Source organism: Numida meleagris, chromosome 18 (genome assembly GCF_002078875.1).
Source record: "Numida meleagris isolate 19003 breed g44 Domestic line chromosome 18, NumMel1.0, whole genome shotgun sequence".
NCBI lineage: Eukaryota > Metazoa > Chordata > Aves > Galliformes > Numididae > Numida > Numida meleagris.
Genome location: NC_034426.1, coordinates 6,028,922 through 6,053,550, shown reverse-complemented (window position 1 = coordinate 6,053,550; position 24,629 = coordinate 6,028,922). Strand labels below are relative to the sequence as shown.

Genomic DNA, 24,629 nt, shown 5'->3' with positions numbered 1-24,629 from the left:
CGGGGCGGGGCCGCCGCGCCTGCACCCCCCGCGCGGGCCGGGCCGCAACGCTGTGCGCGTGTGCGCGCGTCCCTGCGTGCGCGTTTCCTCCCCCCGCGCTGCGAATGCCGCTGTTGTGTTGCGGTGCCCGCGTTGCTGCGTCCCCCCCCTCCCCGCACAGCACCGCACTGCACCGCACAGCACCTACTGCTGGGGGTGCTCCCCTCCGCTGCACCGCACCCCGAACCCCGCCGGGGTGTGACCCACTGCGGGGGGCTGCTGTGTCCCCAGGGGGTGCCCCATGCGTGGGTGCTTCCCTGCACACCCCCCTGGCCTGCCCCCAGCCACCCCCCCCGCACCATTAGGGAATGACATTCTAAAGCCGTTCGCCCATCTCGCCCCGACCCAGCAGCAGTGGGGGGGCTGTGGGGTGCCCGAGGGGCGAGCACGGGGCTGGCAGGGCTGTGGCTGCTGCTGGGTCTGTCCCCACGTTAATTTGCCCGGGGAGCAATATATAGAGCGACTGAGGGCTGGCCGGACGCGTGTCCAGAAATAGTGTGGTTTGCAGCCGGCAAACCCTGAGATGCAAATCGTTTGGTCACCCAGCGCCGTAGCTACGCCTGGGGCAAGCACCAAAAAATGTGGGCTGACGGCATGGCCCCAGTCCTTGTCCCCACAGGGTCCCGTGGTGGTGGGGGACGCACCTACCCCCTGCCCTGTGCTGAGCCAGGTGTTATGCTGTGCCGGTGCTGGACTTTGCCCGCTGACGAGCAGTGGCTGAGCCCTGCGCCGTGGGCTGGGCCCTGCTGGGGGGCACGCTGTGACTGGAGGGCGCATAGCAAAGCAGGGCCGTGCTGCAATGTGAGAGCACAAACCGTGTGATGGCACATGCTGCTGGTGACCCGTTGTAGGGGATGTCCCAGAGCCCGGCCCCCTCCTTCCCGCAGCACCGGGCAGTGGGGTTTCGTAGTGCCTGGGCTGTGCTGTTGCCCTGCTTTGGTGCCAGGCACAGACACCCCGTGGTGATGCGTTGGAGCTCCCTGGCACAGGGCCGTGTTTGCCATCTAGCCGTGACCTCTGTCACTGTCTTCCTGCATGGGAGGACCCAAAATCCCACTTCAGACAAAGGCTGTTGGCGCGTTGTCCTCCTGATGCATCCCAGTGGTGTCCACGAGGCAGTGTGCAGAGGTTGGAAAGCCCCTAAATCTCCTTGGTGTGCGGAAATCTTGGGCTGGCATCTGGCGAGGAGGCTGGGAGCCGTGGCACGGGTCCCCAGTGCCTTTCCCGAACTGAGCACGAGCCGGGCACGGGGACCCCAAAGGGCTGCCAGCCGTGGGCTCCCACCACCAGCACCGCGGGGCAGGCAGCAAACTGGTGCTGCAGGTCCCTGCGTTGGGAGCGCGTCGGGTGAGATTGCGTGGCGGGGAGTGGCCCCGAGTTCCACTGAGTGCCTCCCTCTCTGCCGGGCACCTGTGGGGCTCATGGTGGGGAGAGCCCCTCGAGGGCCGCAGGGTCACCTTGTGTTGGGGTCACCGCACAAGGAACGTCGCGGCAAGGACCTCTCGTGCAATGCATGGGAGAGGCTGGCGCTGGTGGCCACCTCTCCCATCCGTGTCATGGCTCATGCACGCTGCCGCCCGAACACACCCAGATAATCCTGGAGCAAGCTCGGGCCCAGGCAGGCAGGGCGCTGGGTGAGTGGGTCGGGAGTGGGGTCAGGGCGCTGGGTGATTCAGGAGCAGGCAGTGACCTTGCATTGCGTTGGGCGCACGCAGCGGTGCAGCTGGTCGGCGGTGCCGGCTCATTAGCGATGCAGCTCGTACCGCCCGTTCCCCCGCTGCTGAGCATACAAAGGCCGGCAGGCAGCGTGTGCGCGGGGGAGAGCAGCGCCGAGGACAAAGAGCTGCGCGACGCCTGGGCCCCCAGCGGCACCTGCCTGCGGCTGTGCCACCCAGCGGCACCAAGCGAGGGTCCCGGCGGTCCCTGCCCGCCCTGGGTGAGCCTGGGGTGCCACGGCCAAGCCGTGCTGCTTGGGGACATCCAAGCAAGTGAGTGACCCGGGATGGGTGCGTGGGGTCCCTCTCTGCCAGCACCGAGACCCCAGCGCTGTCACTGTGATCCCTTGGTACTCCGTGCAGGGCGGCTTTGCTGCACGGTCTGTTGCTGCAGATGTTGGGATGGGGCTGTGGGGCTCGTGCTGTCCCCTGTTGTGCCCAAGCCTTTGTGCCCTGCGTCCTGCTGGGTGCAATGGGGGACACATTCCCCTGCAGGGAGGTGGCCCAGGGGGCGGTGATGATGCACTGGAGCTGAGCCACAGCTCTTCCAGCATCATATAGCACAGCATGGCACAGCATGGCATGGAACAGCACGGCACAGCATGGCACACGTGCTCACTGGGTGCCCAGGGTCCCTGCTGCCGATGCACCAACCACTTCCCTGCCGCCCTCGGAGATCTCTACCGCAGGCATTTCCAACGTGGGGAGCTTTCCTGTTGTCCTTTGTGCCGAGGTTAAGTTCCTGCACGGCGCAGCTTCCTGCCCTGTTTATATATAGCTGTCATCCCGTCCCTCACTGCTTTCCCACCCGGCTGGTTGGGTTTGGGGTTGTTTACCCACAGCCCCGGCACACAAGGGAGGTCAGTGGGTGGGGGGTGGCCGGATGGGGACCCTGCGAGCACCCTGGGGCCATGCTGAGAGCTTGGGGGGGAGGCATGGCATGGCTTTGCCGTGGGCTGGGGCCCTCCCCCCGCATGAGATGCCCAAATGAAAGAGTGACTGTTCCTGGAGGCTGCGCAGCGTCATGGGACGTGCAGCGCCCTGGCTAAAATTGGGCATTTGTCAGTGCTTTAGAGCAATGCAATTTTACAGATTCTTAGTTGTTAGCGCAGTCAGGGCTGCCCCCACTGTGAATGTGGCCAGATTTGGGAAATCTTCCTGCCCTGCACCTGGAGGTGCATGGAGTCGTGCACTAGAGAGGCATAGGGTCATGCCTTGGAGGTGCATAGAGTTGTGCCCTAGGGGTGCATGGGATCGTGCCCAGGCTCCGGGCCTGTTTTGGGGCTCCCTGGGCATGGGGTGGCAGCGTGGGGATGCGCTGGGGTTGGTGTTGGCCATGTACTATCTGACCATGTCCGTGCGTTGTCCCACAGGCAGGCGGCCGTGCCACGAGCAGCAGCACCATGTTCAACCTGATGAAGAAAGACAAGGAGAAGGATGGGGCCAGGAAGGAGAAGAAGGAAAAGAAGGAGAAGAAGGAGCGGATGTCGGCGGCTGAGCTCAAGAGCCTGGAGGAGATGAGCATGCGGAGGGGCTTCTTCAACCTCAACCGCGCATCCAAGCGGGACTCCAAGGCGCGCCTGGAGATCTCCAACCCCATCCCCATCAAGGTGGCCAGTGGCTCCGACCTGCACCTCACCGACATCGACTCCGACAGCAACCGAGGCAGCGTCATCCTGGACTCGGGCCACCTGAGCACGGCCAGCTCCAGCGACGATCTGAAGGTGGACGACGCCAACTTCAAGGGCTCGGTGCTGCAGCGGGCGGCCAAGTTCGGCTCCTTGGCCAAGCAGAACTCTCAGATGATCGTTAAGCGCTTCTCCTTCTCGCAGAAGAGCCGCGACGAGAGCGCATCGGAGACCTCCACCCCCTCGGAGCACTCGGCAGCCCCCTCCCCACAAGTGGAGGTGCGCGCGCTGGAGGCTCAGATCTCCAAGCAAGGCGCACCCCAAGGACATCCCCGCACCCCTCCTGCCCCCTCCACGCTCTCCAGACCCCCAGAGCTGGTGAGCAAGAGGTTCCCTGCAGAGCTGCGCCTGCCCGCCCTGGTGCCCCCGCAGCCCCCGGCGCCACGGCAGCTGGAGCTGCAGAGACGCAACACCGGCGATTTTGGCTTCTCTCTGCGCCGCACCACCATGCTGGACTGCGCGCCCGATGGGCAGGTGTACCGCCGCGTGGTGCATTTCGCCGAGCCCGGTGCCGGCACCAAGGATTTGGCGTTGGGATTGGTGCCGGGAGATCGCTTGGTGGAGATCAACGGGAAGAACGTAGAGAACAAAACGCGGGATGAGATCGTGGAGATGATCCGGCAATCCGGAGAGACGGTGCAGCTGAAGGTGCAGCCCATCCTGGAGCTGAGCGAGCTGAGCCGCTGCTGGCTGCGGGGCGCCGAGGGGACGCGCCGTGCCGCATGGGATGTGAGTACCAGTGTCCCCACTGCAGGTGTCTGGGTTTGCACAAGGCATGGGAAGCAGCGGGTGCTCCCGGCTGCCTCTCTCTCCAGTGCTCACCTCCCTTCCCATGGAGGAGCATGGGGAAAATCCTGTTGTTCCCCACTGCGTGAAAGGAGGGGAGTGCTGGGAGCCTCTCCGTGCTGTAACCCCAGGTCTCATGGGGACAGTGTGGGACAGGGAGCTGCAGAGGGTTTGCACAGCCCAGAGTGCGCGGTCGGTGCTGTATAAATAGAAACTCAATGGCTGGGTGACCCACATCTTCCTCGTGTGCTGCCGGCTCCGTTGACCTTGCTGTGGGCGTTAGGCATCCTGGGACGCTGTGACCCTACAGCACCAGACCCCACGCACAGTGGGCCGCGGTGCGGTGCCGTGGGGCACTCCGTGCTGCAGCACGCCAGGTTGGCGCAGGCGCGTGGTTGCTGCCAGCAGGTAGGGCCTGGCGATGCGCCGGTGGCACTGAGAGCATGGTGCTGAGACTGGGACAGGGGAGAAGGAAACGCTGCGCCCTTGGAGTGTGGGGTGCAGGGAGAATTGTGGCACACGGCCTTGCAGTGGGCACTGGCATGGCAAGTGCTTGTGGGCAGCAGAGCTTCTCCCGTTTAGAAGGCACCGAGCTGAGCCTGGCACTGCAGGGTCGGTGCCTGCAGGGGGTTAAGACATAAATCGTGGCAAAAGTAGTTCCTGGAAAGGAGCCGTCCTGCGCGCTGACCACAGATGGCTGCTTATCTGCAGGATATGCCGTGCAGCCGGGGCGGGCTCTGGGCTGCAGCCAGCACTGTGCTCTGTGGGCTCCCGGCAGTGCCCTGTGTTTCCAGCCCTTTCCTCTGGCTCAGGGCATGGGCACCCCCTGTCCACACTGCTCCACACCAGCCTGTCCCATGTCCTCCCTGGCGGCTGCAGCTCACTGGGGTCCCTCGTCCTGCAGTGGGGACACCAGGGACACACCACGGCTTTGCAGAAGCCTCCCCCCATGCGGGGGGTTGGGATGGGCACAGGCGGGGTGTCCCTCTCCCAGTGAGGCCGTGCAAGGTGCTGGTGCACACAGGGAGGCCCAGTACTCCCCCAGGCCCAGCTAAGCTCCCTGGAATGTTTCTGGTCCTAATTTAAATAAAAATGATCCTTTTTGAAACAGGAAATTATAGACATATTTTGGGCTGTTGCTCTGGGAACCCCTCCCCGGCTGGAGTGGGAAAGGTGCCGGGGTTTAACCCCTCCACGGAGGGACCCCATGGAGCCACCCTCGTCCCGCTGCCCACTCCCATGGTAGGGACCAGGGACAGGAGGCATTGGGCATGATGCTTTCGGGGGGCTCTGGGGAGACCCCATTGTACTATGGGGTGTATGGGGTTGCCAAAGCCCCAGCACGTCCCAGCCGTGCTCTGGGTGCTGGGCAGCCACTCTGGCTCAGTTCCACGCTCCTGCTTATTTATTTACTAGCGAAATTCCTCGGGCAGGGTGCAGGCATGCGCCGTCCAGCTCTGGTGGGGCAGAAATATTCCAGAAACGCACCCGATCCGGCCAGACCACAAGCATCCATGGCCGTGCCGGCGCACCCCGCGTGCCCTCACTGGCCATGGACACCCATGTCCAGAAAAGCTTCCTCCTTATTTCCTTGCGTCCTCCCTGGAAAGCTCCTCATTCACTCTTTATTCTACCTTTGCTACAGGGACAGTGCTGTCCCCGCTGCAGGAGTCCCCAAGAGGCCCTGGGGAGGGGGCTGGTGCCATGCCTTGGCCGTAGGGTTGGTGCATCGCGGCCAGGCTGCAGGTCCCTGTGGAGGCGGACGCAGCCCACGGGCAGCAGCGCTGACTTCCAGGCAAAGCCACGTGTCTCCGGTCAGAGCCATGTCCCATTGTCGGAGGACACGGCCGCGACCTTTTGGCTGAGAGCACCGTGCCGGCCACTGAGCACAGCGGTGTCACTGCCGACATGTTCCACCGTGTCACCCCTATCACCGTCCATGGTGCGTGCCCCAGGAGAGGTGTGTGGAGAGGGTAGGAGGTGCCCGTGGGATGGGGGTCTTCACCCCCTAAGTGGCTCCGACCTGCCTGTCTCCTGCAGCAGTGGTTTTGGCTTAGGGCATGCCTGATGCCCAGGGTGGATGGGAACCACTGTGACCTCCCAGCATCCCCATGCCTGGTGTTTGCCGTCTCCATTGTGCATCCCGTTGTAGTTTGGAGCACTTTCGCTGGGGCTGTGGCGCTGGGGTCGGCCGCAGCAGCTTGCTTTGGCACAAGGACAACCCCCGTGCCACCCCGCGGGGCGCAGGGCTCTCTGTCCCCAGCGTTACTCCTCGGGGCCACCACAACGCGGTGCCATGAGGATCCTCAACACGCAGCAGTGTAGGGGCGGGCGGTGGGACGGGGGCCGGACGCTTCCCGAGCAGCCTCAGGGCCCACATCACTTCCTCCAGCAGCGGGGGAGAGGCCCCGCTGCCCTCCCGTCCCCCCCCTCCGTGCGCCCTCCGCCTGCTGCGCGCGCCGCCGGGGCCCTCGCATTCCTCAGCTATTTTTAGGGTGGCCCTATCAGCCCAGCTGTCCCCGCGCCGCCGCCAGCCTCACCCACCGCCTCGCGCCGCGCTCACCCCCTGTACCCCCTGGTAAGGTGGGGAGCCCGGGGCGGAGGGTGGTGGGGCACGCGGGGGGCACTCCCTTAGTGGGGTGGGGGCAGGGAGGGGACCCTGTTGTTGGTGCCGCTCGGAGAGGGGGCGTGGGGGGGGGCAGAGGGTTTGGAGGCCTCTGTGCCCGGACCGCTGTGCCCAGGAGAGTGGGAGGGGGCCCGGGTGCTGAGGGGAGGGTGCTGCGATCCCACATGGGTCGGGGCGCTCCTCCGCGCTTTGGGGCAGTTCTTTGCGGTGCCCCAGTGGGCAGAGCCGGGTCGGCCCCGCTGGGTGTTGGGGTGCAGTGCTGTGCGGGGACCCCGCGGGGGCTGCCCAGCCCCTGGCACGGGGTTGGGCTCAGAATAACCCCCGGCGTGCCGAGCGCGTGCGCGGGGCAGAAATATCCCTGCGCTCACCCCGGCATCTGCTTACAGCAGTGGGCTGCGGCACGGGGGGACTGTGTGCGGCGCTGGGGGGTGACCAAAGCGGCTTTTTTTGCAGGATGAGTTCCCATCCCCGGGCACTCCCTACGGACAGGGCTGGCTCAGTTTGGGGTCCCCAGGTCCCCAGCCCCGTCCCACTCACCTCTGCCTCTCTCCCCCAGCCAGGGCCGCGGCTCCATGAGACATCGCCATGGCCTTCTCGTCCCGCTTTGCGTTCTGGGAGCAGAAGGGAAGTGTTGCTCGTGGTTGCTCGCACCCCACACTGCCCCCCAGCACCCACTGCACCCATGGCAGCACTTTTGAGGCTGGAGCTTCCCCAGCACTGAGGCACCCCCTAACACGACCGCTAACACATCGCCAACACTAACTCGCTCCCTAACACAACCAGGGCTGTGAAGGGTCTCAATCTACCACCCCGCTCCCCAGCCACAGCGCAGCCCTCCTGTTTTGGGGTTGCTGTAGCCAGGCTGTGCCTTTCACCCCGCTGTTTCAGCACCCCTGTCCTGCAGATTTCTGTGCCGAGGCTTTGCCCCCACCCAAAGCACCACAACGAGGGCTGTGTGCTGTCCCCACGGTGTCCCCGCAAGGGCTGAAATGTGCCCCTCTCCTTTGTGACCCTCAGGTTAAGGACGAGGACAAAGCCTTAGCTGTGAAAAGACCCGGGAAGGAGGACGGGGCTGTAAGTGCCGCAGGGTGTGGGGCAGGGGACACGGTGCTGGCTTAGGGCTCGCCCTCGGCTGGGGCACGCCTCTGAGCAAATCCCCCTCCTGCAGCCGTTCCGGGGCAGCGTGCGGGGCGTGGGTGCTTTTGGCGGTGTTCCCTGGTCCCTGGTCCCTGCCCCACAGAGTCTGGCAGGACGGAGCTGCAGTGCTTGCTCTGAGTTAACGCAGCAGCTGCCAAAGCTGTCAGCAGGGGATGTCTTGCAGGTTGCCCCGTGCATTGCAGAGTGGGCTGAACGCAATGAGTTTTTCCCCCGTACCTGCAGCCCAAGGGTTGACGAGCTCCTGGGTGTGGGGACAGGGAGGTTGGCATCTCTCCCTCCCCTTGGAGCTGTAGGGTGGGCAGGGAGGGGGCTGGCGCCTTATCCTGGTGGGCACCGCTCTGTCCGACCCCCACTAACCCCCTCCTGTCTTCATGGCTGCAGCCAGAGAGCCCAAGCCCAAACGCCGTGAAGGATGCGGCGCCCGCACCCCCAAAGCCCGACCCCCCGAAGAGCCCTGACCCACCCACAGGGAGCGCAAAGAGCCCGGAGCCGGTGCTGAACGGGGCCACCAATGGGCCCGAGGGTCCCGGGGCGGGCGGCGAGGTGCAGGGAGACGACGGGCAGGGGCTGTCGCGCCGCAGAGTGGTGCGGGTGGTGCGGAAGGTGGTGCGCAAAGTCCTGCCGGGTGACGACGCTGGTGAAGTGAAGCCCCCCGAGCCCGTGCCGCCCCCTAGAAAGGAGGAGACGGTCCCCCCCGCGCCGCCCCCTCCACCACCCCCGGCCAAACCGTCCGCCCCCACCAAGCCGGAGCCCAGAGATGAGATCTCGGCGGGGCTCACAACCCTCATGGCCAAGGGGAAAACCAAAGAGCACCGGGCGCGGGTCCGGCCGGGGGACAGGAGGGAGGAGAAGTCCTCTGAGCCGGCTGCAGGCGATGCAAAGCCGGCTGCGTCCCCGGGTGCCAAAGCCACACCGGAGCCTCCGGCACGGCCTTCGGGAGGGAAAGCGGAGCCGGCTAAGGCGTCCGCCCCGAAACCCACCGCCCTGGAGAGGCACAAGGTAGCGCGCGTGCATACGGCATGGGTGCCCTAACCTGTGTGGCAGAGCATGGTGTGAGCTCACCTGCATGGCGTGCAGTGGTTTTGGGGTGTGCGGTGACGCGTGGGGACGCTATTCAGGGTGCACGCCATCACACTGCCCCTTATCTCCCTGTCGCGCTCACGCTGAGAAGAAGCAGCAGCCCGGCGAGAAGCGGCCGACCCCGGCAAAAACCGCCCCGGGACCCCCCCAGCAGGTGCGTGGGAGTGGGGTTTGCAGTGCCAGGCACCCTGCAGGGCTGCCCGGGGCGGAGCTGGGTGCTGCGGGTGTCCCACTGTCGGGGCGGTGTTGGTACCCGGTGGGCTGTAGGGCTGAGCAAGCGCCGGTGATGTCCTCTGTGCCGCTGGCGAGGGCTGCGGGGCGGCTGCCCGCTGCTAACGGTGCTCTGCCTCCAGGCTGCGCCCGGCCCCGCGCCCCAGCTGAGCCCGTCGGAGGAGGCCCAGCGCCGGCTGGAGAGGATCTTCACCGCTTCTGTAATTCGGGTGGAGGGGTTCGATGCTCAAGTGCGGCCCTGTGCTGTGTGGGATGGGCTTAGGGTTAGGGGTAGGGACGGGGACGTTATCCCGTCCTCAGCTTGCGCTCTCATGGGGTTTTTGCACCCCTGAATTTGGCCACCGGCCCCATGGTGCTGCACTGGGTGCTGCTGGCTGCAGGCAGCGGGTTTGGCAATGGCCGCCCTGAGCAGTGCACATGGCCCTGGGGAGCCACCGTGCCGCATCCCCATATCACCATCCCTGTGTGCGTCGCGTGGTGTTGCTGGCTCTGCTCTCTGTCTCTCACTCCTCTCTTCTTTCTCTCCTCCTCTCTTGCTGCCGCCAGCTGGACCCCGCCGCCCCAGCCCCCGGCCAGGTACCGTACCCCCATCCTCAGCAGCTCTCTGCCCCCGCCGCCCTCCCGCTGTCCTCTGTGTGCCGCTGGGCCGGCATCTGCGCCCGCGCCTCGTGCTGGAGCGTAAGGCTTTCCCCACTGCAGAGGGGTCAGGAAGGCACCCTGCTTCCCTGCGTGTCCCAGCATGCAGCACCATCCTCAGCCCTGGACTGTGCTTCTGCCCTCACCCGCTCGGCAGCCTTGTAGCCACTGTGCACCCCCAGCTCCACGCGTCCCCAGCACTGTGGTGGCCGAGCGCTGGACCCATGCCTGGGGACTTTGGGGTGGCTGTGCTGTGCCACCAGGCTCCACTCGCTTCCCCCATGCTGGCAGCGGGGCAGAGCGTGCCCCTTCTTAACCTCACTCCCCGTCTGTCGGCCCCTATAGGGACAAGCGGACGATGCTCCCGCAGCCCCCATCAGCCCCAGTCCTGCTGCAGCTCAGGTTTGTCTTTGGGGTTCGCCCTGCTAGCAGGTAGCAGCAATATCCCCAAAGTGCCAGCCTGGCCTTTCCCACACCTGTGGGATGGCCACCAGTGTGCCGTGCCCTGTGTCCCTGCAGCATGCCATGTCCCACGGTGTACCACGTATCCCTGCATCCCAGCATGGGGCTGCAGTTTGGGAATGGGGGTGACCGTGATGAATCCACCCTGAGGTCACTGTGGCTTCATGTCTATCCCACCCGTGACAGGGTCCTGGGGGTCCAATCCCACCGGGGATCCTGGGGGCAGTGGGGTGTCAGGTGGGTTTGGGGCTCCCTCCAGCCCTTCTGTCCCTCTGTCCCTCAGGCCAAGACAGAGGAGCAAATCGCTGCCGAGGAGGCTTGGTATGAGACCGACAAGGTGTGGCTGGTGCACAAGGATGGATTCTCTTTGGGTGAGTCGGGGGCTGGCTGGAGCATGGGGGGCTTTGGGGACCCCGCTGAGCCCCGTGCCCCCACAGGCAGCCAGCTGCGACCGGAGGAGCCCAGCGCCCTGCCTGAGGGCAAGGTGAAGGTGAAGCTGGACCACGATGGAGCTGTGCTGGAGGTGGAGGAGGATGATGTGGAGAAGGTAGGGCTGCAGGATGGGGGGCCGTGGGCGGCGGGGACCCCCATTCCCTGCCTGACCCCCTCCTCGCTGCCAGGCAAACCCTCCGTCCTGTGAGCGCGCAGAGGACCTCGCCAGCCTCCTCTACCTCAACGAGTCCAGCGTCCTGCACACGCTGCGGCAGCGCTACGGCGGCAACCTCATCCACACCTACGCCGGCCCCGCCATGGTGGTCATCAACCCGCTGAGCTCCCCCTCCATGTACTCCGAGAAGGTGACACCAGGGTGGGGGAGGGAGGAATGGGGGGACACGTCACCTCGCAGAGCCGCCGCTGTTCGGGGTCGGGGTGCTGAGTGCCGTCCCCGCAGGTGATGCACATGTTCAAGGGGTGCCGCCGGGAGGACACGTCCCCGCACATCTACGCCGTGGCGCAGGCCGCCTACCGCAGCATGCTGATGGGCCGCCAGGACCAGGCGGTGGTGCTGCTGGGCGCCAGCGGCAGCGGCAAGACCACCAACTGCCAGCACCTCGTCCAGTACCTCGCCACCATCGCCGGCAGCACCGGCAAGGTCTTCTCCGGTGAGTCCCCGTGCACGCTTTGCCCTCACGCCGCGGTGCTCTTTCGCTTCCTCACGCCGCCGGCCCCGCGCACCGCACCACCCCGCTTGTCTTCCCGCAGCGGAGAAGTGGCAGGCGCTCTACACCGTCCTGGAGGCTTTTGGCAATAGCAGCACCAGCATGAACAGCAATGCCACGCGCTTCTCCCAGATCATCTCCCTGGATTTCGACCAGGCTGGGCAGGTGGCATCCGCCTCCGTACAGGTGAGGGGCTGCACAGCCCCCTGGGCACCAGAGCACCTCCATCCCACAGGGGTTTTTCTCCGTGATCTCTGCAGACCCGCGGCCTCACTGTGGTTGCAGCCACGTTGTGCTCACGTCTTTGCATCCTGATGTGCACAGGCAGTTGGAGAGCAGAGCACAGATTAGTTTGGCTCCCTTTTGCTGGCTGGATTACGCCGATATCAGGAGGTCTGTCTCCTGGTGTGATAGCAGCAGCCCTTAAAATGCAGCTCCGGTGGTAACAGGCACCTGCCGAGCACACCCAGCAGCACCAGGAGGGTTGCTCACGGCTCGCTCTCAGATCTTTGCATTGAGCAGTGTCCTTTGGCAGAGGGCATGGAGACCTCTGTGCCATCACAGGGACCCAGGGCTGGCAGCAAGGACCACCCCCAGGCTGGGGGTCTCGGTGGGAATGTGTCCCCCAGGGACGGTTCCCAATCCTCCCCTTGTCTCCCAGACACTGCTGCTGGAGAAGCTGCGCGTTGCCCGGCGCCCGGCCAATGAGGCCACCTTCAATGTTTTCTACTACCTGCTGGCCTGCTCCGACAGCACCCTGCGGTGAGTGCGGTCCTGATGGGGGGCTTGGGGGGCTCCTAGCTCCACAGGGACCAACCTGGGGGGTTTTCTTCCAACAGGACTGAGCTGCACTTCAGCCACCTGGCAGAGAACAACGTCTTTGGCATCATGCCCCTCGCCAAGGTCCTGTGTGCTGCGGGGATGGATGGGGGCTGCAGGGGGGTGGGGGACATGGGGAGAGATGGGGTGGCCCTGTTCCCATGGGCAGAGAGTTGTCACCGTGTGCCAATGGCTCTCTTTGCTCCTTGCAGCCAGAGGAGAAGCAGAAGGCCACCCAGCAGTTCAACAAGCTGCAGGCTGCCATGAAGGTGATGGGCATCTCCAGCGATGAGCAAAAAGCCTTCTGGCTGGTGCTGGGGGCCATCTACCACCTGGGGGCTGCTGGAGCCACCAAAGGTAATAAACTGCTTGGGGCTGGGACAGGTTAATGAGCTGAGGTCAGGTCCGCTGGGTGGTCCAGCCCAGTCCTCTTGGCACCTGGGCTGGCCCTGAAAGCTCTTCTCTCCTGCACTGAGGGCAGGGAATTTGGCTCAGGGGGGGCTCAAGGGGCTTAGGGTGCCTCTGTGGCTGCTCTTCTCCTCATGGGGTCTTGTGTCACCCCCGAGGTTCTGAAAGCCTCCCTTGCTGCTTGCAGGCTCACAGGAGAGTTTGGACCAAGGGATTTTTCAGCTCAGGGGGAGAAAGATGAGAAGGGGATTTGGGGAGAGCCCCATTAGTGCTGCATTTTGGAGGGTTTTGGGGACGCCGCACTGACCTCAGGGCGTTTTGAGGCACTAGAGGGCAGCAGGACCCCACTGCAGCACCGCTGCGGGGATGCACGGGTGGTGTGGGAGCCTCTGCGTGGGGCTGGGGGCATCCCCAAATCCCAGTTATGGGCAGCATCCCTACGTGCTGCTTGTGGGGAGCCCTCCAAAACCTGGTCCGGAGGAGCATCCCCACATCCTGGTTTGGAGTTTGGCACGGGTTTGGGTGTCCCCACACTGCGTGCCCGCGCTGTGCCGTGCCGTTGTTTCTAACCCCTGTCTCTGTTCGCATGGTGCATGCTGCCCTTTTGCAATGCAGACGCCGACGAAGGTAATGTCCTCTTCTCCGCGCGCCTCTGCCTTCCCCCTCCCCTGTGCCACCACCTTCCCACTGTTGTGTCACCATTAACCTGCTCCCACCTCCCTGTGTCCGTGTGCCTGTCCGTCTGTCCTGCCACGGTGCGGTGGCCAAGCAGGGCCATGTCCCCATGCCAAGGTGGTTCAGACCCCTGTGCCATCGCAGGGCTCTGTGTGTGGCAGTGATGGAGAGGGCTGTCCCCATGTCCCCAGCATGGCTCTGCTTTGCAGAGAGACAAAGCTCCTTATCCCTATCTCCTCCAATTGAGCCCCAAAATGCCACCTCAGGAATGGCTTTCACATGCCACCCCTGACCCCAACCCTGTGACCATTTAGGGTGTAGCAACAGAGCCCCACGCGTGGGACACCCAGCGCTGAGCCTCTTTTTCTCCCCTTTAGCTGGCAGGAAGCAGTTTGCACGCCATGAGTGGGCTCAGAAAGCCGCCTACCTGCTGGGCTGCAGCCTGGAGGAGCTCTCCTCCTCCATCTTCAAGCACCAGCCCAAGGGCAGCCTGCAGCGCTCCACCTCCTTCCGACAGGGCCCCGAGGAGCCGGGCATGGGTGATGGCACAGGTAGGGTGCAGGTGACCCTGGGGCTATCCCTGTCCTATGGCCAGGGATGCTCCGAGCACAGCGGTCCCCTCCTGCAGGTCCCAAGCTGACAGCGCTGGAGTGCCTGGAGGGCATGGCTGCGGGCTTGTACTCGGAGCTCTTCACCTTGCTCATCTCCCTGCTTAATAGGTATAGAGTGGGGTTTTTGAGGGTCTGGGGGTCTGGCAGCATCCATCCAGCAGCACATCCACCCCACTGTCCCTTGCAGGGCACTCAAGTCGAGCCAGCACTCAGTGTGCTCGGTGACGGTGGTGGACACCCCTGGGGCACAGAACCCCGAGGTGGCAGGGCAGAGCCGTGGGGCCACCTTCGAGGAGCTGTGCCACAACTACGCCCAGGAGCGCCTGCAGCTCCTCTTCCACCAGCGTACCTTCGCCCAGGAGCTGGAGCGCTACAAGGAGGTAGCAGGGACCCCCTGGCCACCAGGACCCCCTCCCCTCCTTTTCTTTCTGCTCCAGCATTGTCAAGTCCCTGTGACCCCCCTTACCTCCCAAATTTCCTAACCAGTGATCACTCCAGACTGGGTCGATCCCAATCAGCTCTGTCATTGTCTCTCTGCACCATGGGGTTTTCCACAGGGGTTTCTACAGTGCGGGGCAGTGGGGCAGTGGGAGCTTTGGGAACCCCCCCCATCTCCTGCCTAGATCCAACTGAAGTGACACCCTAGCATCCCTAACCTGATCTGCCATCACACAGGCACTAACTGCTCCTCTATCCGTCCTCTCCAGGAAAACATAGAGCTCGCCCTGGCTGACACAGAACCCACCTCCTGGGGCTCTATTGCTGCTGTAGACCAGCCCTCCCACCAGGCACTGGTAAGCACCCACATTCCTCGCAGCCACCATCCCAGCTGGGTCCCAGCTTTGCTGTGGCCATCTCCATCCCCCAGACCTGTTCCCATGGTGTGGATGAGGGGCTGGAGGCATCAGGCGCCGCAGTAGCACTGGATGGGCTGCATTTCTGTCCTTTTAGTGCTAATTAGGGGAAGGAAAGGTGCTATAAGATGCTTTCCTGAAGGCCTGGCAATGAGAGCAAGGCTGCGTGTGTGCAGCAGGCTCATCCCCTGGCACCATGTCCCCTGCTACCTTTGGGAGCTGGCAGTGCTGCAGGGAGGATGGCGGCGGTCCCTGGTGGTCCTCGGGGTGCTCCAGTCCCCAGAGTGCATCCATCCTTTGGGTGCTCCAGTCCCCAGGGTGTTTTGATCCCTGGGGTGCCCTGATCCCCATGGTTTGCAGGTCCTTGGGGTGCTCCGGTCCCTGGGGTACACCAGTCCTTGGGGTGCTTTAATACCTGGTGAGCTCCACTCCCCATGGTGCATGAGTCCTTGGGGTGCTCTGTTCCCTGGGGTGCTCTGGTCCCCAAGGTGCTTTAATCCCTGGGCTGCTTTGCTCCCTGGGGTGCACCAGTCCCTGCTGGATAGGGCTGCAGAGACCAAGTGGGGCTGATGCTGCTGGCCCCACACTGGCTTTCATCCCATGGGTACCTGAGCATAGTATTTTGCTCCCCAGCAAGCTTGTTGCGTTGCCTGTTGCCTTTCTGCACCGGGTACACACTAAGTAGGGGTTGCCTTGCATGGTGCTGTGTTGCTTTGCTGCTTGTGATGCTTGCAGCCCAGGTTTCCCCCTGCTCCCTCCCATCCCTGCTGGCATCCAGATCCTGGTGTAAGCGTGGTGTCACCCACAGGTCCGCTCACTGGCACGCACCGACGAGGCGCGGGGGCTGCTGTGGCTGCTGGAAGAGGAGGCCTTGCAGCCAGGTGGCAGTGAGGACACCTTGCTGGAGCGGCTCTTGGCCTACTATGGCCCCCAGGAGGGGGGCAAGAAAGGTTAGAATGGGGACCGGCACCACCTGGATGTGTTGACCAAGCCACCTGCGGTCCCTGTGCCCAGCGGTGCCCTGTGTCCCTACAGGGCATGACCCACTGCTGCCCAGCGACAAACCCCGGCACTTCTTCCTGGGCCACAGCTCAGGCACCAACTGGGTGCACTACGATGCCACGGGCTGGCTCAACCACGTCAAGCACAACCCGGCCGCCCAGAACGCCTCTGTGCTGCTGCAGGAGTCACAGAAGTGAGTGGGCTCCCCAGTCTGGGGGAGCGGAGCAGGGGGCGGTTTGGGGAGGAGGCAGTTTTGGGGGTGACGGTCCCGTTGTGCCCCCCAGGAAGATCATCAGCAGCCTGTTCGCGGGGCGCGGCAGCTCGGCGCTGGTGCTGTCGGGTTCGGTGGCGGGGCTGGAGGGGGGCTCACAGCTGGCCCTGCGCCGGGCCACCAGCATGCGCAAAACCTTCACCACCGGGGTGGCCGCCGTCAAGAAGAAGTCACTGTGCATCCAGGTCAAGCTGCAAGTGGTGAGTAGGGGGCGATCACCGGGCTGAGGGGTCCCACCACCCCGCTCTGTGCATCCCGTCACCCTGCTTTGGGTACCCTCAGTGGCACAGCTGTGGGACCCCAACGGCGCCGTCCCGTGTCACTGCTTTCCTGTCCCCATAGGACGCCCTCATCGACAGCATCAAGAAATCCAAGCTGCACTTCGTGCACTGCTTCCTACCCAAAGCAGCAGGGAGCGGCGGGGACCCCCGGGGGCTGCCATGCCGCCGGGTGAGCGGCAGCGAGCTGGAGCTGCCGGCCGAGCACTGCGAGCCCGCGGGGCTGATGCAGCTGGATGTGCCCCTGCTGCGTGCACAGCTCCGTGGCTCCCGCCTGCTTGACGCCCTCCGCATGTACCGCCAAGGTGAGAGCCCCCCCCGCGGGTCAGACCCCCACACGTGCTCCTCAGGGCCCGCTGGGGATCCCTTTTGGCACACGTTTTGCTCCGAGCAGTGCTGCTGCCAGTGTCCCCCCCCCCCGGCAGTTGTCACACTGGGGACACACATGGCCTTACTTGGGTTTCTGCTCCGGTGCTGCCCGGCCGCTGGCAGCTCTCCCAGGCTGCGGGTGACACACGTGTCTCTGCTCTCCCCCGAGGCTGCTTTCTCCCCAGATCTTGGCCAAAATTGTTCAATGCAGCCAAGGAAAGCCTCGTTCCGTGCAAGGAACAAACAAAGGAAAGGGCACGGGGCTGTGCCCAGCCATCTCCCGGGTGTCCCGGCTGCCCCACGGCTGCCCCACGGCTGTCCCATGGCCCTGCTCTCCCCACTCCAGGCTACCCCGACCATATGGTGTTTGCCGAGTTCCGGCGGCGCTTCGATGTGCTGGCCCCACACCTCACCAAGAAGCACGGCCGCAACTACATCGTGGTGGATGAGAAGCGGGTACGCACCCCTGCACTCCCATGTCCCACATCCTGCACTCCACACTCCGTGTCCCCACACCCTGATGCTTCTCCTTCCCCGCAGGCGGTCGAGGAGCTCCTGGAGTCACTGGATCTGGAGAAGAGCAGCTACCACATGGGTCTGAGCCGGGTAGGAGCCCTGTGGGGATATCCCTGCTCTCTGGGGACGGGGCAGGGGTGGGCGCATGGTACAAGGGCAGCACTGTGCGCTCCCCCCTACGCCATTCCTTGGGGAACAGAAGCCCCACACAGGGCCGCCCACGCTGGGATTGGGGGCCATGGGGCTGGGGACAAGGGGAGAGCACCTCGTTCCCATTGATGTGACACCGGACGGACGCTGGCATCTCACGGTGCTCCCCCCTCCAGGTGTTTTTCCGTGCCGGCTCGCTGGCCAGGCTGGAGGAGCAGCGGGATGCGCAGACCAGCAGGAACATTACCCTGTTCCAGGCGGCGTGCAGGGGCTTCCTGGCACGGCAGCACTTCAAGAAGAGGAAGGTTCGTAGTGCTTCTCCCCTCCCCGCTCCTCTGTGCACAATTTCGCCTAAAATGGGCAGCGCAGCCTTTCTGCCGCTGCCTGGCCCAGCGCCTCCCCCTCCCGCCTCCACCAAGCGGTGGGGAATTGTGGGGCCGGCTGTGGGGCTGGCTGTGGGGCTGCAGGCTTGGTGCTGCCCCACAGTGCCGGGATGGAGGAGCAATGCCAGCTCTCACTATATAATTAAGGACTGCGTAAAATAGACATCGTCACGGCACCTCGGTGCTGGAGGCAATCGGATAGATAAGCCGGGGGCAATTAGCCCGCTTGATAATGAAGGGAAGCGTGCCGGGGTGTTGAGCACCCATGCATCCCGGTTGGCTGGTGGTTCCCTGGAGCTGACGCTGTGCCCCCGTGCAGATCCAGGATTTGGCCATCCGCTGCGTGCAGAAGAACATCAAGAAGAACAAAGGGGTGAAGGACTGGCCCTGGTGGAAGCTGTTCACCACCGTGAGGCCCCTCATCGAGGTGCAGCTCACCGAGGAGCAGATCCGTGGCAAGGACGTGGGTATCGCCGCACCGCGGGCATGGGGCTGGGTGGGTTTGGAGGAGGGTTGGTGATGGGCAGGACCCTGCAGTGGGGTAGGATGCAGGACCCTGTGTTGGATGCAGGACCCCATGGTGAATGTAGGACCCCGTGGTGGATGTAGGACCCCGTGGTGGATACAGGACCCCATGCTGGGTGAAATGCAGGGCGCCCCGTGCCCCCCAGCACCAGGCTCGAATTGCTCCCTAATTTGCGAATCAGCATGTCATTAGCATCCCAAGAGCCGGCTGTTGCAAGAGCCCAATTACAAGGCGTGGAGAATGGAAATGAAACCGCGCGCCAAGAGGCGTGCGCAGGGGGGGAACCAGACACTGTGCCCCCGCCTGGCATAGAGCCACCGCCTGGCTCGGCTTTCACCCTGACCCACTGAGATGGTGTCCAGGCTGAGGGCTGCAGGGTTTCCTCCTGCTCCCGTCCCCTCTCCAGGGGGGGCTCACGGACCCCTCTCCTCTGGAGGCCGCCAGGCGTTTCGGTACCATTTATGGGGTTGGAGTCGTGCTGGGAAAGTCCCTGCCCAGCCCTTGGCAGGGGGAGCCCCCACCCTGCCCGCCCCGTGCCGGGGGGGCCGGGGGTGCTGCCAGCCCTATCCCCTCCCTCATCGCTTTGTTGCAGGAAGAGATCCAGCAGCTGAAGAGCAAACTTGAGAAAGTGGAGAAGGAGCGCAACGAGCTGCGGCTCAACAGCGACCGCCTGGAGAGCAGGGTAGGTCCCAGCCCTGGGATGGGCGCTGTGCGGTGCTGTGCCCCCCCCCGCCTCCACCACGTCCCCACTGTCCTCAGATCACGGAGCTGACGTCGGAGCTGACAGACGAACGCAACACGGGCGAGTCGGCCTCGCAGCTGCTGGACGCCGAGACGGCCGAGAGGCTGCGCGCCGAGAAGGAGATGAAGGACCTGCAGGTACACAACCGTGCCCCCACCCCACCCCACCGCCACCCCACATCCCCATGGAGCTCACCGTGTCCCCTCCCCAGGCCAAGTACGATGCTCTGAAGAAGCAGATGGAGTCCATGGAGATGGAGGTGATGGAGGCTCGGCTCATCCGCGCGGCCGAGCTCAACGGGGAGCTGGACGACGATGACTCAGGTAGCGTCCCACCATGGGTGCAGCGTGGGGTGCCCCGTGCAGCATCGCCCCGTCAGCCCCCGTTTCCCCATGCAGGCGGCGAGTGGCGGCTGAAATACGAGCGGGCGGTGCGGGAGATCGACTTCACCAAGAAGCGGCTGCAGCAGGAGCTGGAGGACAAGCTGGAGGTGGAGCAGCAGGGCAAGAGGCAGCTGGAGCGCAGGGTGAGCACCGCTCCACACCGCCGTCCCCACCGTGCCCCCATGCCCACCCCGCAGCGCTGACCCCCCGCCTGCCCCTGCCCGCAGCTGGCAGACCTGCAGGCGGACGGCGAGGAGAGCCAGCGGGCGCTGCAGCAGCTGAAGAAGAAGTGCCAGCGGCTGGCGGCCGAGCTGCAGGACACCAAGCTGCACCTGGAGGGCCAGCAGGGCCGCAACCACGACCTGGAGAAGAAGCAGCGCAGGTGGGGTTGCGTGGCACGGCGATGGTGCGGTGACATCGCTCTCGGAGCCTCTCGCCAAGTGCTTTTACCATTTTAGCTGGGGTTTGGGCACCCCACCAGCTCCCACTTGGCTGAGGTGCTTCGCACAGGGAGCGCTGCCTTCGTCCTGGTTTGGGCATGGGGATGTTTGGGGGGGGGGCCCTTACCCGTGCTGGGGGACCCTCGTGCTGTGCTGCGCGGCTCCGCTCTCTTCCCATCCTCTCTCCCAGCCCCAAAGTTTGCTAACGTTATTAAGCAGCGGGGACGCTTTCATCTCATTATGGTAATGATCGCACACACAAATACAGCGAGAGAATCCAATCTAATTAATTTCAATTTCCGCGGATTGGAGTCTGTGCTAATGCAGCTGTTTATTACCCAGCGCAAAGAAAAATGGGGATTAGCTGCCGGGATGCGTAAGGCAGGTCACCGAGCCGGGGCGATTTTCCAGGCCCTGGAGGCAACGATTTCCCAGCAAACCCCTCCGATCCCATCCTGGGAGAGGCTGAGCCATAGGCACGGACCCAGTGGCTGTGCTGGGATGGGACGGGGAGCTGGTGCCGGGGGGGGGATGCTGGGGATGGGGGTCCCTGAGCGTGCCGTGCTGTCGCCGTGTAGGTTTGATGGAGAGCTGTCGCAGGCACACGAGGAGGCGCAGAGGGAGAGGCTGCAGCGGGAGAAGCTGAGCCGTGAGAAGGACGTGCTGGTGGCCGAGGTGTTCGGGCTCAAGCAGCTGCTGGAGGTACGCGGTTCCCCATCCCGCCCCGCTCCACTCGCCGTGGCGCACGCCACTGTCTCACCGCCACGGCCCCATCCCAATGCAGGACAAGGACGCGGACATCGCCGGGCTGACGCAGCGGGCGGAGGCGCTGGAGGCAGAGCTGCAGGACATCTCCTGCCAGGAATCCAAGGACGAGGCGTCGCTCGCCAAGGTGAAGAAGCAGCTGCGCGACCTGGAGGCCAAGGCGAAGGACCAGGAGGAGGAGCTGGACGAGCAGGCCGGCACCATCCAGATGCTGGAGCAGGTAGGGTGGGCGGGGAGGGTTTCTGGGCGGGGTGGTTTCGCGCAGGGTTCTCATTACCGGGGATGGGCCCGCGGAGGCGGCCGCCCTCACCGTGCTGTCAGGCCTGGTTCCCAGAACCCCTGGTGCCATGGCACGGCACGTTGCGGTGGGGCGGGTGGCGCGGGCAGGCCCAGAGCAGGGGGCTCTCAGGGTGAGCGGGGCAGCAGGCTGCGGTGTCCCCGTGTCCCCACGTCCCCTGGGCTCTCATGGACCCCCCTTTTTCAGGCCAAGCTGCGCCTTGAGATGGAGATGGAGCGGCTGCGGCAGACCCACGCCAAGGAGGTGGAGAGCCGCGACGAGGAGGTGGAGGAGATCCGGCAGTCGTGCCAGAAGAAGGTAGGCCTTCCCGGTGGCTCTGCTGCACTATGGGGGCCAGGATTCATCCCGGGAGATGCTGGGGCCATGGTCACGCAGCGCTCGGATCCCACACGCTCGCTGCCCAGCTCTGGCAGCCCGGCAGGTCCGACCGGTCCTGGGCATCGTGTGCACATTGCACAAATGGGAGTCACCGCGTCTGGCCCAGCGGGTCATCGGCGTCCCCAGGACACGTGGTGGCACACACAGGATGCCGGCGCCTTGGTCCCAGTCAGGCTCACCCAGGGTCACGTTAAGCTGGACATGAGGTGTGTTCTGTTGTTGTGGGTGTGGTGATGACGGGTCAGTGATTGGACTTGATGATCTTAGAGGTCTTTTCGAACCGTAATGGTTCCGTAATTTCTATAAAAGAAGGAAGATTTAGATTAGACACTGGGAGAAACTTCTTTACTCAGATGTTTTTGAGGCCATGGCATAGGCACTGCCCAGAGCCACGAGTGCCCCATCCCTGGAGGTGCCCAGGGTCACAATGGGGCCCTGGCAAACCCCGTGGGTAGCAACCCACCCACAGCAGGGAGTTGGGGCTGGATGGGCTCCGAGGTCCTTTCCAACCCAAGCGCTCTGTGATTTTATGGTTCTAGATTCTGTGATTTCATGGTTCTGTTGTTCTGTGGTTGTGTGGTTCTATGGTTGTATGATTCTATGGTTCCATGGTTTCTCTGATTCTATGATGGTTCTTGCCACAGCTGAAGCAGATGGAGATGCAGCTGGAGGAGGAATACGAAGACAAACAGAAGGTGCTGAGAGAGAAGCGGGAGCTGGAGAGCAAACTGTCTGCAGTCAGTGACCAGGTAGGGCACAGGGCACCCCATGGGGTGGCTGCCGTGGCACAGAGCATGGCACGGACCCCCTGCTGCAGGCCAACCAGAGGGACTTTGAGACGGAGAAGCGCCTACGCCGCGACCTGAAGAGGACGAAGGCGCTGCTGGCCGATGCACAGATCATGCTGGACCACCTGAAGAACAACGCGCCCAGCAAGAGGGAGATAGCCCAGCTCAAGAACCAGGTGCGTGGCCCCGACGGGGCTGGGGGTGTCCCTGTGCCCCCTGGCTGGGTGCTGAGCCGTGCTCCCGCAGCTTGAAGAGTCTGAGTTCACCTGCGCGGCCGCTGTGAAAGCCCGCAAGTCCATGGAGGTGGAGATCGAAGACCTCCACCTGCAGATTGATGACCTCTCCAAAGCCAAGGCAGCGGTAGGGCATTTTGGGGCCGTGTCTGCTGGGGGGGGTGCATGCCCATGAGAAGACCCCTGACCATGCTGTGCCCCCTTCCTGGGGAGCTTGGCTGGGCAGGGTGGGGTGCGGAGGTGCAGGTGGAGATGCTCTTTCCCCCCAGCTGGAAGAGCAGCTGAGCCGGCTGCAGCGGGAGAAGAACGAGGTGCAGAGCCGCCTGGAGGAGGACCAGGAGGACATGAACGAGCTGATGAAGAAGCACAAAGCGGCGGTGGCCCAGGTGAGGAGGGACACCCGCACCCCTTCACACCGCTCCCCTGCCCGCCCCGCTAACAACCCAGCTCGTCCCACAGGCGTCCCGTGACCTGGCACAGATGAATGACCTCCAGGCACAGCTGGAGGAGGTCAGCAAGGAGAAGCAGGAGCTGCAGGAGAAGGTGGGGAGCCAAGCTGGGGTGGGAGCACCTAAAAACCCTGTGGGTCCCCCAGCGTCCTGGGAGCTGTCCCCAGAGCGGGGGTCAGTGGGGAGGGCAGGACGTTGGCACTGAGGCTGCCTCCCCGCAGCTGCAAGGGCTGCAGAGCCAGCTGGAGTTCCTGGAGCAGTCCATGGTGGACAAGTCGCTGGTGAGCAGGCAGGAGGCCAAGATCCGCGAGCTGGAGACCAGGCTGGAGTTCGAGCGGACGCAAGTCAAGCGCCTGGAGGTAGGCGCTGTCATCTCCCTTACGGACGCGTCCCCGCTCCCCACGGAGGTGTCACAGCACTGCGACCACAGCCCCGGGGCACCGCCTTCCCCGGGCCCCCCCACGCCGCGCGGTGCCGCTCCCGCAGGCGCTGATAACCGTAATCCGCCGCCCAACCTGGCAAAGTGCTGCTATTTCCCCGCATTGACTTAGTGAAATTATAGACTCTCCCAGCCCCGCTAAACGCAGCCTGCTTTATATTCTGCCTTTGCAGCTCTCTGCCGGGGGAACTGAGCAGCTTAGCTCTCCTCTTAATATTTTCCTAGCTGTTATTTCCCTCCCCGCTCTCTCTGCCGGGGCCATAAATATGCAGCGGCTGGCTCGGCGGCTGGCGGGGAATGGAAGCTATTTTTTCCCTACATTACATGCTGTAATTACTTCACACAAAGTTAAATCTATTTTTCCAATTCACCAAAGCTCCTGCAATTGTTCTACCCCTTCCCCAGCCCCAGGGGGGGTGGTTTCTCATTCACCCCCCACCCTGCCTCTTTCCTATCCCCTCATGTAAATTCATGGGGTCGGGATCCATCCTTGTGTGAGGACCGCAGTGGGAGGGTGGGTGTTTCTGCAAGGTGGGGTGTACGCTGTGGGGCAGAGCTCTGGGTGGGTGGTTGAGTGAATGCAGGGAGGCACAGATGGATGGAGCACAGGGAGAACACTCGCTGCCCCGCAGAGCCTGGCCACGCGGCTGAAGGAGAACATGGAGAAGCTGACAGAGGAGCGGGACCAGCGAGCGGCCGCCGAGAACCGGGAGAAGGAGCAGAACAAGCGGCTGCAGCGGCAGCTCCGCGATGTCAAGGAGGAGATGGGCGAGCTGGCCAAGAAGGAGGCGGAGGCCAGCCGCAAGAAGCACGAGCTGGTGAGGGCATCACTGCCGAGCCCCCACAAATTGGGATTCCCCCACCCCGCACTCCAGGCTCACCCTGCTCTGTCCTCACAGGAGATGGACCTGGAGAGCTTGGAAGCTGCCAACCAGAGCCTGCAGTCGGACCTGAAGCTGGCCTTCAAGCGCATCGGGGACCTGCAGGCTGCCATCGAGGATGAGATGGAGAGTGACAGCAACGAGGACCTCATCAACAGGTGAGTGTGCCTGGAGCTGGCTCCTGCATGGGGCACGTCACCTGGGCTCACTGCTTCTCCTCAACACTTCTGAAACACCATGGGGCCCTTTGGTTCTCCTGGCAGGATGCTGTCCATCCATCTGTCCATCCATCCATGCACCCATTGCATCCATCCATCCTTGCACCCATCTATTCATCCATCTTTCCTTCCATCCATCCACCCATCCATGCATCCACCCATCCATGCATCC

General features: G+C 64.0%; 3 protein-coding genes across 11 annotated transcripts in view; 2 read left to right on the top strand and 1 right to left on the bottom strand.

The window, feature by feature from the left end:
* The window catches only part of CRYBA1 (crystallin beta A1), a 15,090-nt gene extending 7,310 nt beyond the window's left edge, over positions 1 to 7,780 (bottom strand). The window contains exon 1 of the mRNA XM_021415620.1: positions 7,392 to 7,780. The gene's annotated coding sequence lies outside the window, so the exon portion shown is untranslated. The remainder of the gene's footprint in view (positions 1 to 7,391) is intronic.
* Positions 1 to 24,629, top strand: part of MYO18A (myosin XVIIIA) — a 32,809-nt gene that overhangs the window by 2,659 nt on the left and 5,521 nt on the right. For 3 of the 9 annotated variants that reach the window (XM_021415607.1, XM_021415610.1, XM_021415605.1), the window contains 40 exons: positions 3,128 to 4,171; positions 9,870 to 9,899; positions 10,305 to 10,361; positions 10,705 to 10,792; positions 10,859 to 10,968; positions 11,042 to 11,218; positions 11,314 to 11,524; positions 11,625 to 11,767; positions 12,243 to 12,343; positions 12,421 to 12,484; positions 12,613 to 12,757; positions 13,424 to 13,435; positions 13,861 to 14,034; positions 14,112 to 14,202; positions 14,282 to 14,474; positions 14,802 to 14,888; positions 15,757 to 15,898; positions 15,984 to 16,143; positions 16,235 to 16,421; positions 16,564 to 16,804; positions 17,215 to 17,324; positions 17,409 to 17,474; positions 17,711 to 17,839; positions 18,237 to 18,380; positions 19,036 to 19,125; positions 19,203 to 19,322; positions 19,397 to 19,508; positions 19,584 to 19,711; positions 19,796 to 19,950; positions 20,587 to 20,710; positions 20,793 to 20,993; positions 21,258 to 21,368; positions 22,094 to 22,198; positions 22,267 to 22,413; positions 22,484 to 22,597; positions 22,740 to 22,856; positions 22,930 to 23,013; positions 23,141 to 23,278; positions 23,991 to 24,176; positions 24,258 to 24,397. In XM_021415607.1, the coding sequence (XP_021271282.1) occupies positions 3,158 to 4,171; positions 9,870 to 9,899; positions 10,305 to 10,361; positions 10,705 to 10,792; positions 10,859 to 10,968; positions 11,042 to 11,218; positions 11,314 to 11,524; positions 11,625 to 11,767; positions 12,243 to 12,343; positions 12,421 to 12,484; positions 12,613 to 12,757; positions 13,424 to 13,435; positions 13,861 to 14,034; positions 14,112 to 14,202; positions 14,282 to 14,474; positions 14,802 to 14,888; positions 15,757 to 15,898; positions 15,984 to 16,143; positions 16,235 to 16,421; positions 16,564 to 16,804; positions 17,215 to 17,324; positions 17,409 to 17,474; positions 17,711 to 17,839; positions 18,237 to 18,380; positions 19,036 to 19,125; positions 19,203 to 19,322; positions 19,397 to 19,508; positions 19,584 to 19,711; positions 19,796 to 19,950; positions 20,587 to 20,710; positions 20,793 to 20,993; positions 21,258 to 21,368; positions 22,094 to 22,198; positions 22,267 to 22,413; positions 22,484 to 22,597; positions 22,740 to 22,856; positions 22,930 to 23,013; positions 23,141 to 23,278; positions 23,991 to 24,176; positions 24,258 to 24,397 (5,948 nt within the window). In that variant the 5' untranslated portion in view covers positions 3,128 to 3,157. Of the gene's footprint in view, positions 1 to 3,127; positions 4,172 to 8,908; positions 9,012 to 9,043; positions 9,247 to 9,445; positions 9,524 to 9,869; positions 9,900 to 10,304; positions 10,362 to 10,704; positions 10,793 to 10,858; positions 10,969 to 11,041; positions 11,219 to 11,313; positions 11,525 to 11,624; positions 11,768 to 12,242; positions 12,344 to 12,420; positions 12,485 to 12,612; positions 12,758 to 13,423; positions 13,436 to 13,860; positions 14,035 to 14,111; positions 14,203 to 14,281; positions 14,475 to 14,801; positions 14,889 to 15,756; positions 15,899 to 15,983; positions 16,144 to 16,234; positions 16,422 to 16,563; positions 16,805 to 17,214; positions 17,325 to 17,408; positions 17,475 to 17,710; positions 17,840 to 18,236; positions 18,381 to 19,035; positions 19,126 to 19,202; positions 19,323 to 19,396; positions 19,509 to 19,583; positions 19,712 to 19,795; positions 19,951 to 20,586; positions 20,711 to 20,792; positions 20,994 to 21,257; positions 21,369 to 22,093; positions 22,199 to 22,266; positions 22,414 to 22,483; positions 22,598 to 22,739; positions 22,857 to 22,929; positions 23,014 to 23,140; positions 23,279 to 23,990; positions 24,177 to 24,257; positions 24,398 to 24,629 lie in introns of those variants that run through there. The other 6 variants (XM_021415609.1, XM_021415608.1, XM_021415611.1 and 3 more) reach the window with 5 other exon arrangements.
* LOC110407677 (basic salivary proline-rich protein 1-like) lies at positions 6,595 to 9,080 on the top strand. Its single transcript, XM_021415614.1, has 4 exons — positions 6,595 to 6,806; positions 7,411 to 7,478; positions 7,872 to 7,928; positions 8,394 to 9,080. The coding sequence occupies exons 2-4, from the start codon at positions 7,440 to 7,442 to the stop codon at positions 9,042 to 9,044; spliced, it is 747 nt and encodes a 248-aa protein (XP_021271289.1). The 5' UTR covers positions 6,595 to 6,806; positions 7,411 to 7,439; the 3' UTR covers positions 9,045 to 9,080.

Excerpts from the sequence above, each read along its gene's own strand:
- LOC110407677 (XM_021415614.1), top strand. The coding sequence starts at position 7,440 with ATGGCCTTCTCGTCCCGCTTTGCGTTCTGGGAGCAGAAG. Across the intron at positions 7,479-7,871 it reads TTGCGTTCTGGGAGCAGAAG|GTTAAGGACGAGGACAAAGC; the intron begins GGAAGTGTTGCT and ends TGTGACCCTCAG. Across the intron at positions 7,929-8,393 it reads CCGGGAAGGAGGACGGGGCT|CCAGAGAGCCCAAGCCCAAA; the intron begins GTAAGTGCCGCA and ends TCATGGCTGCAG.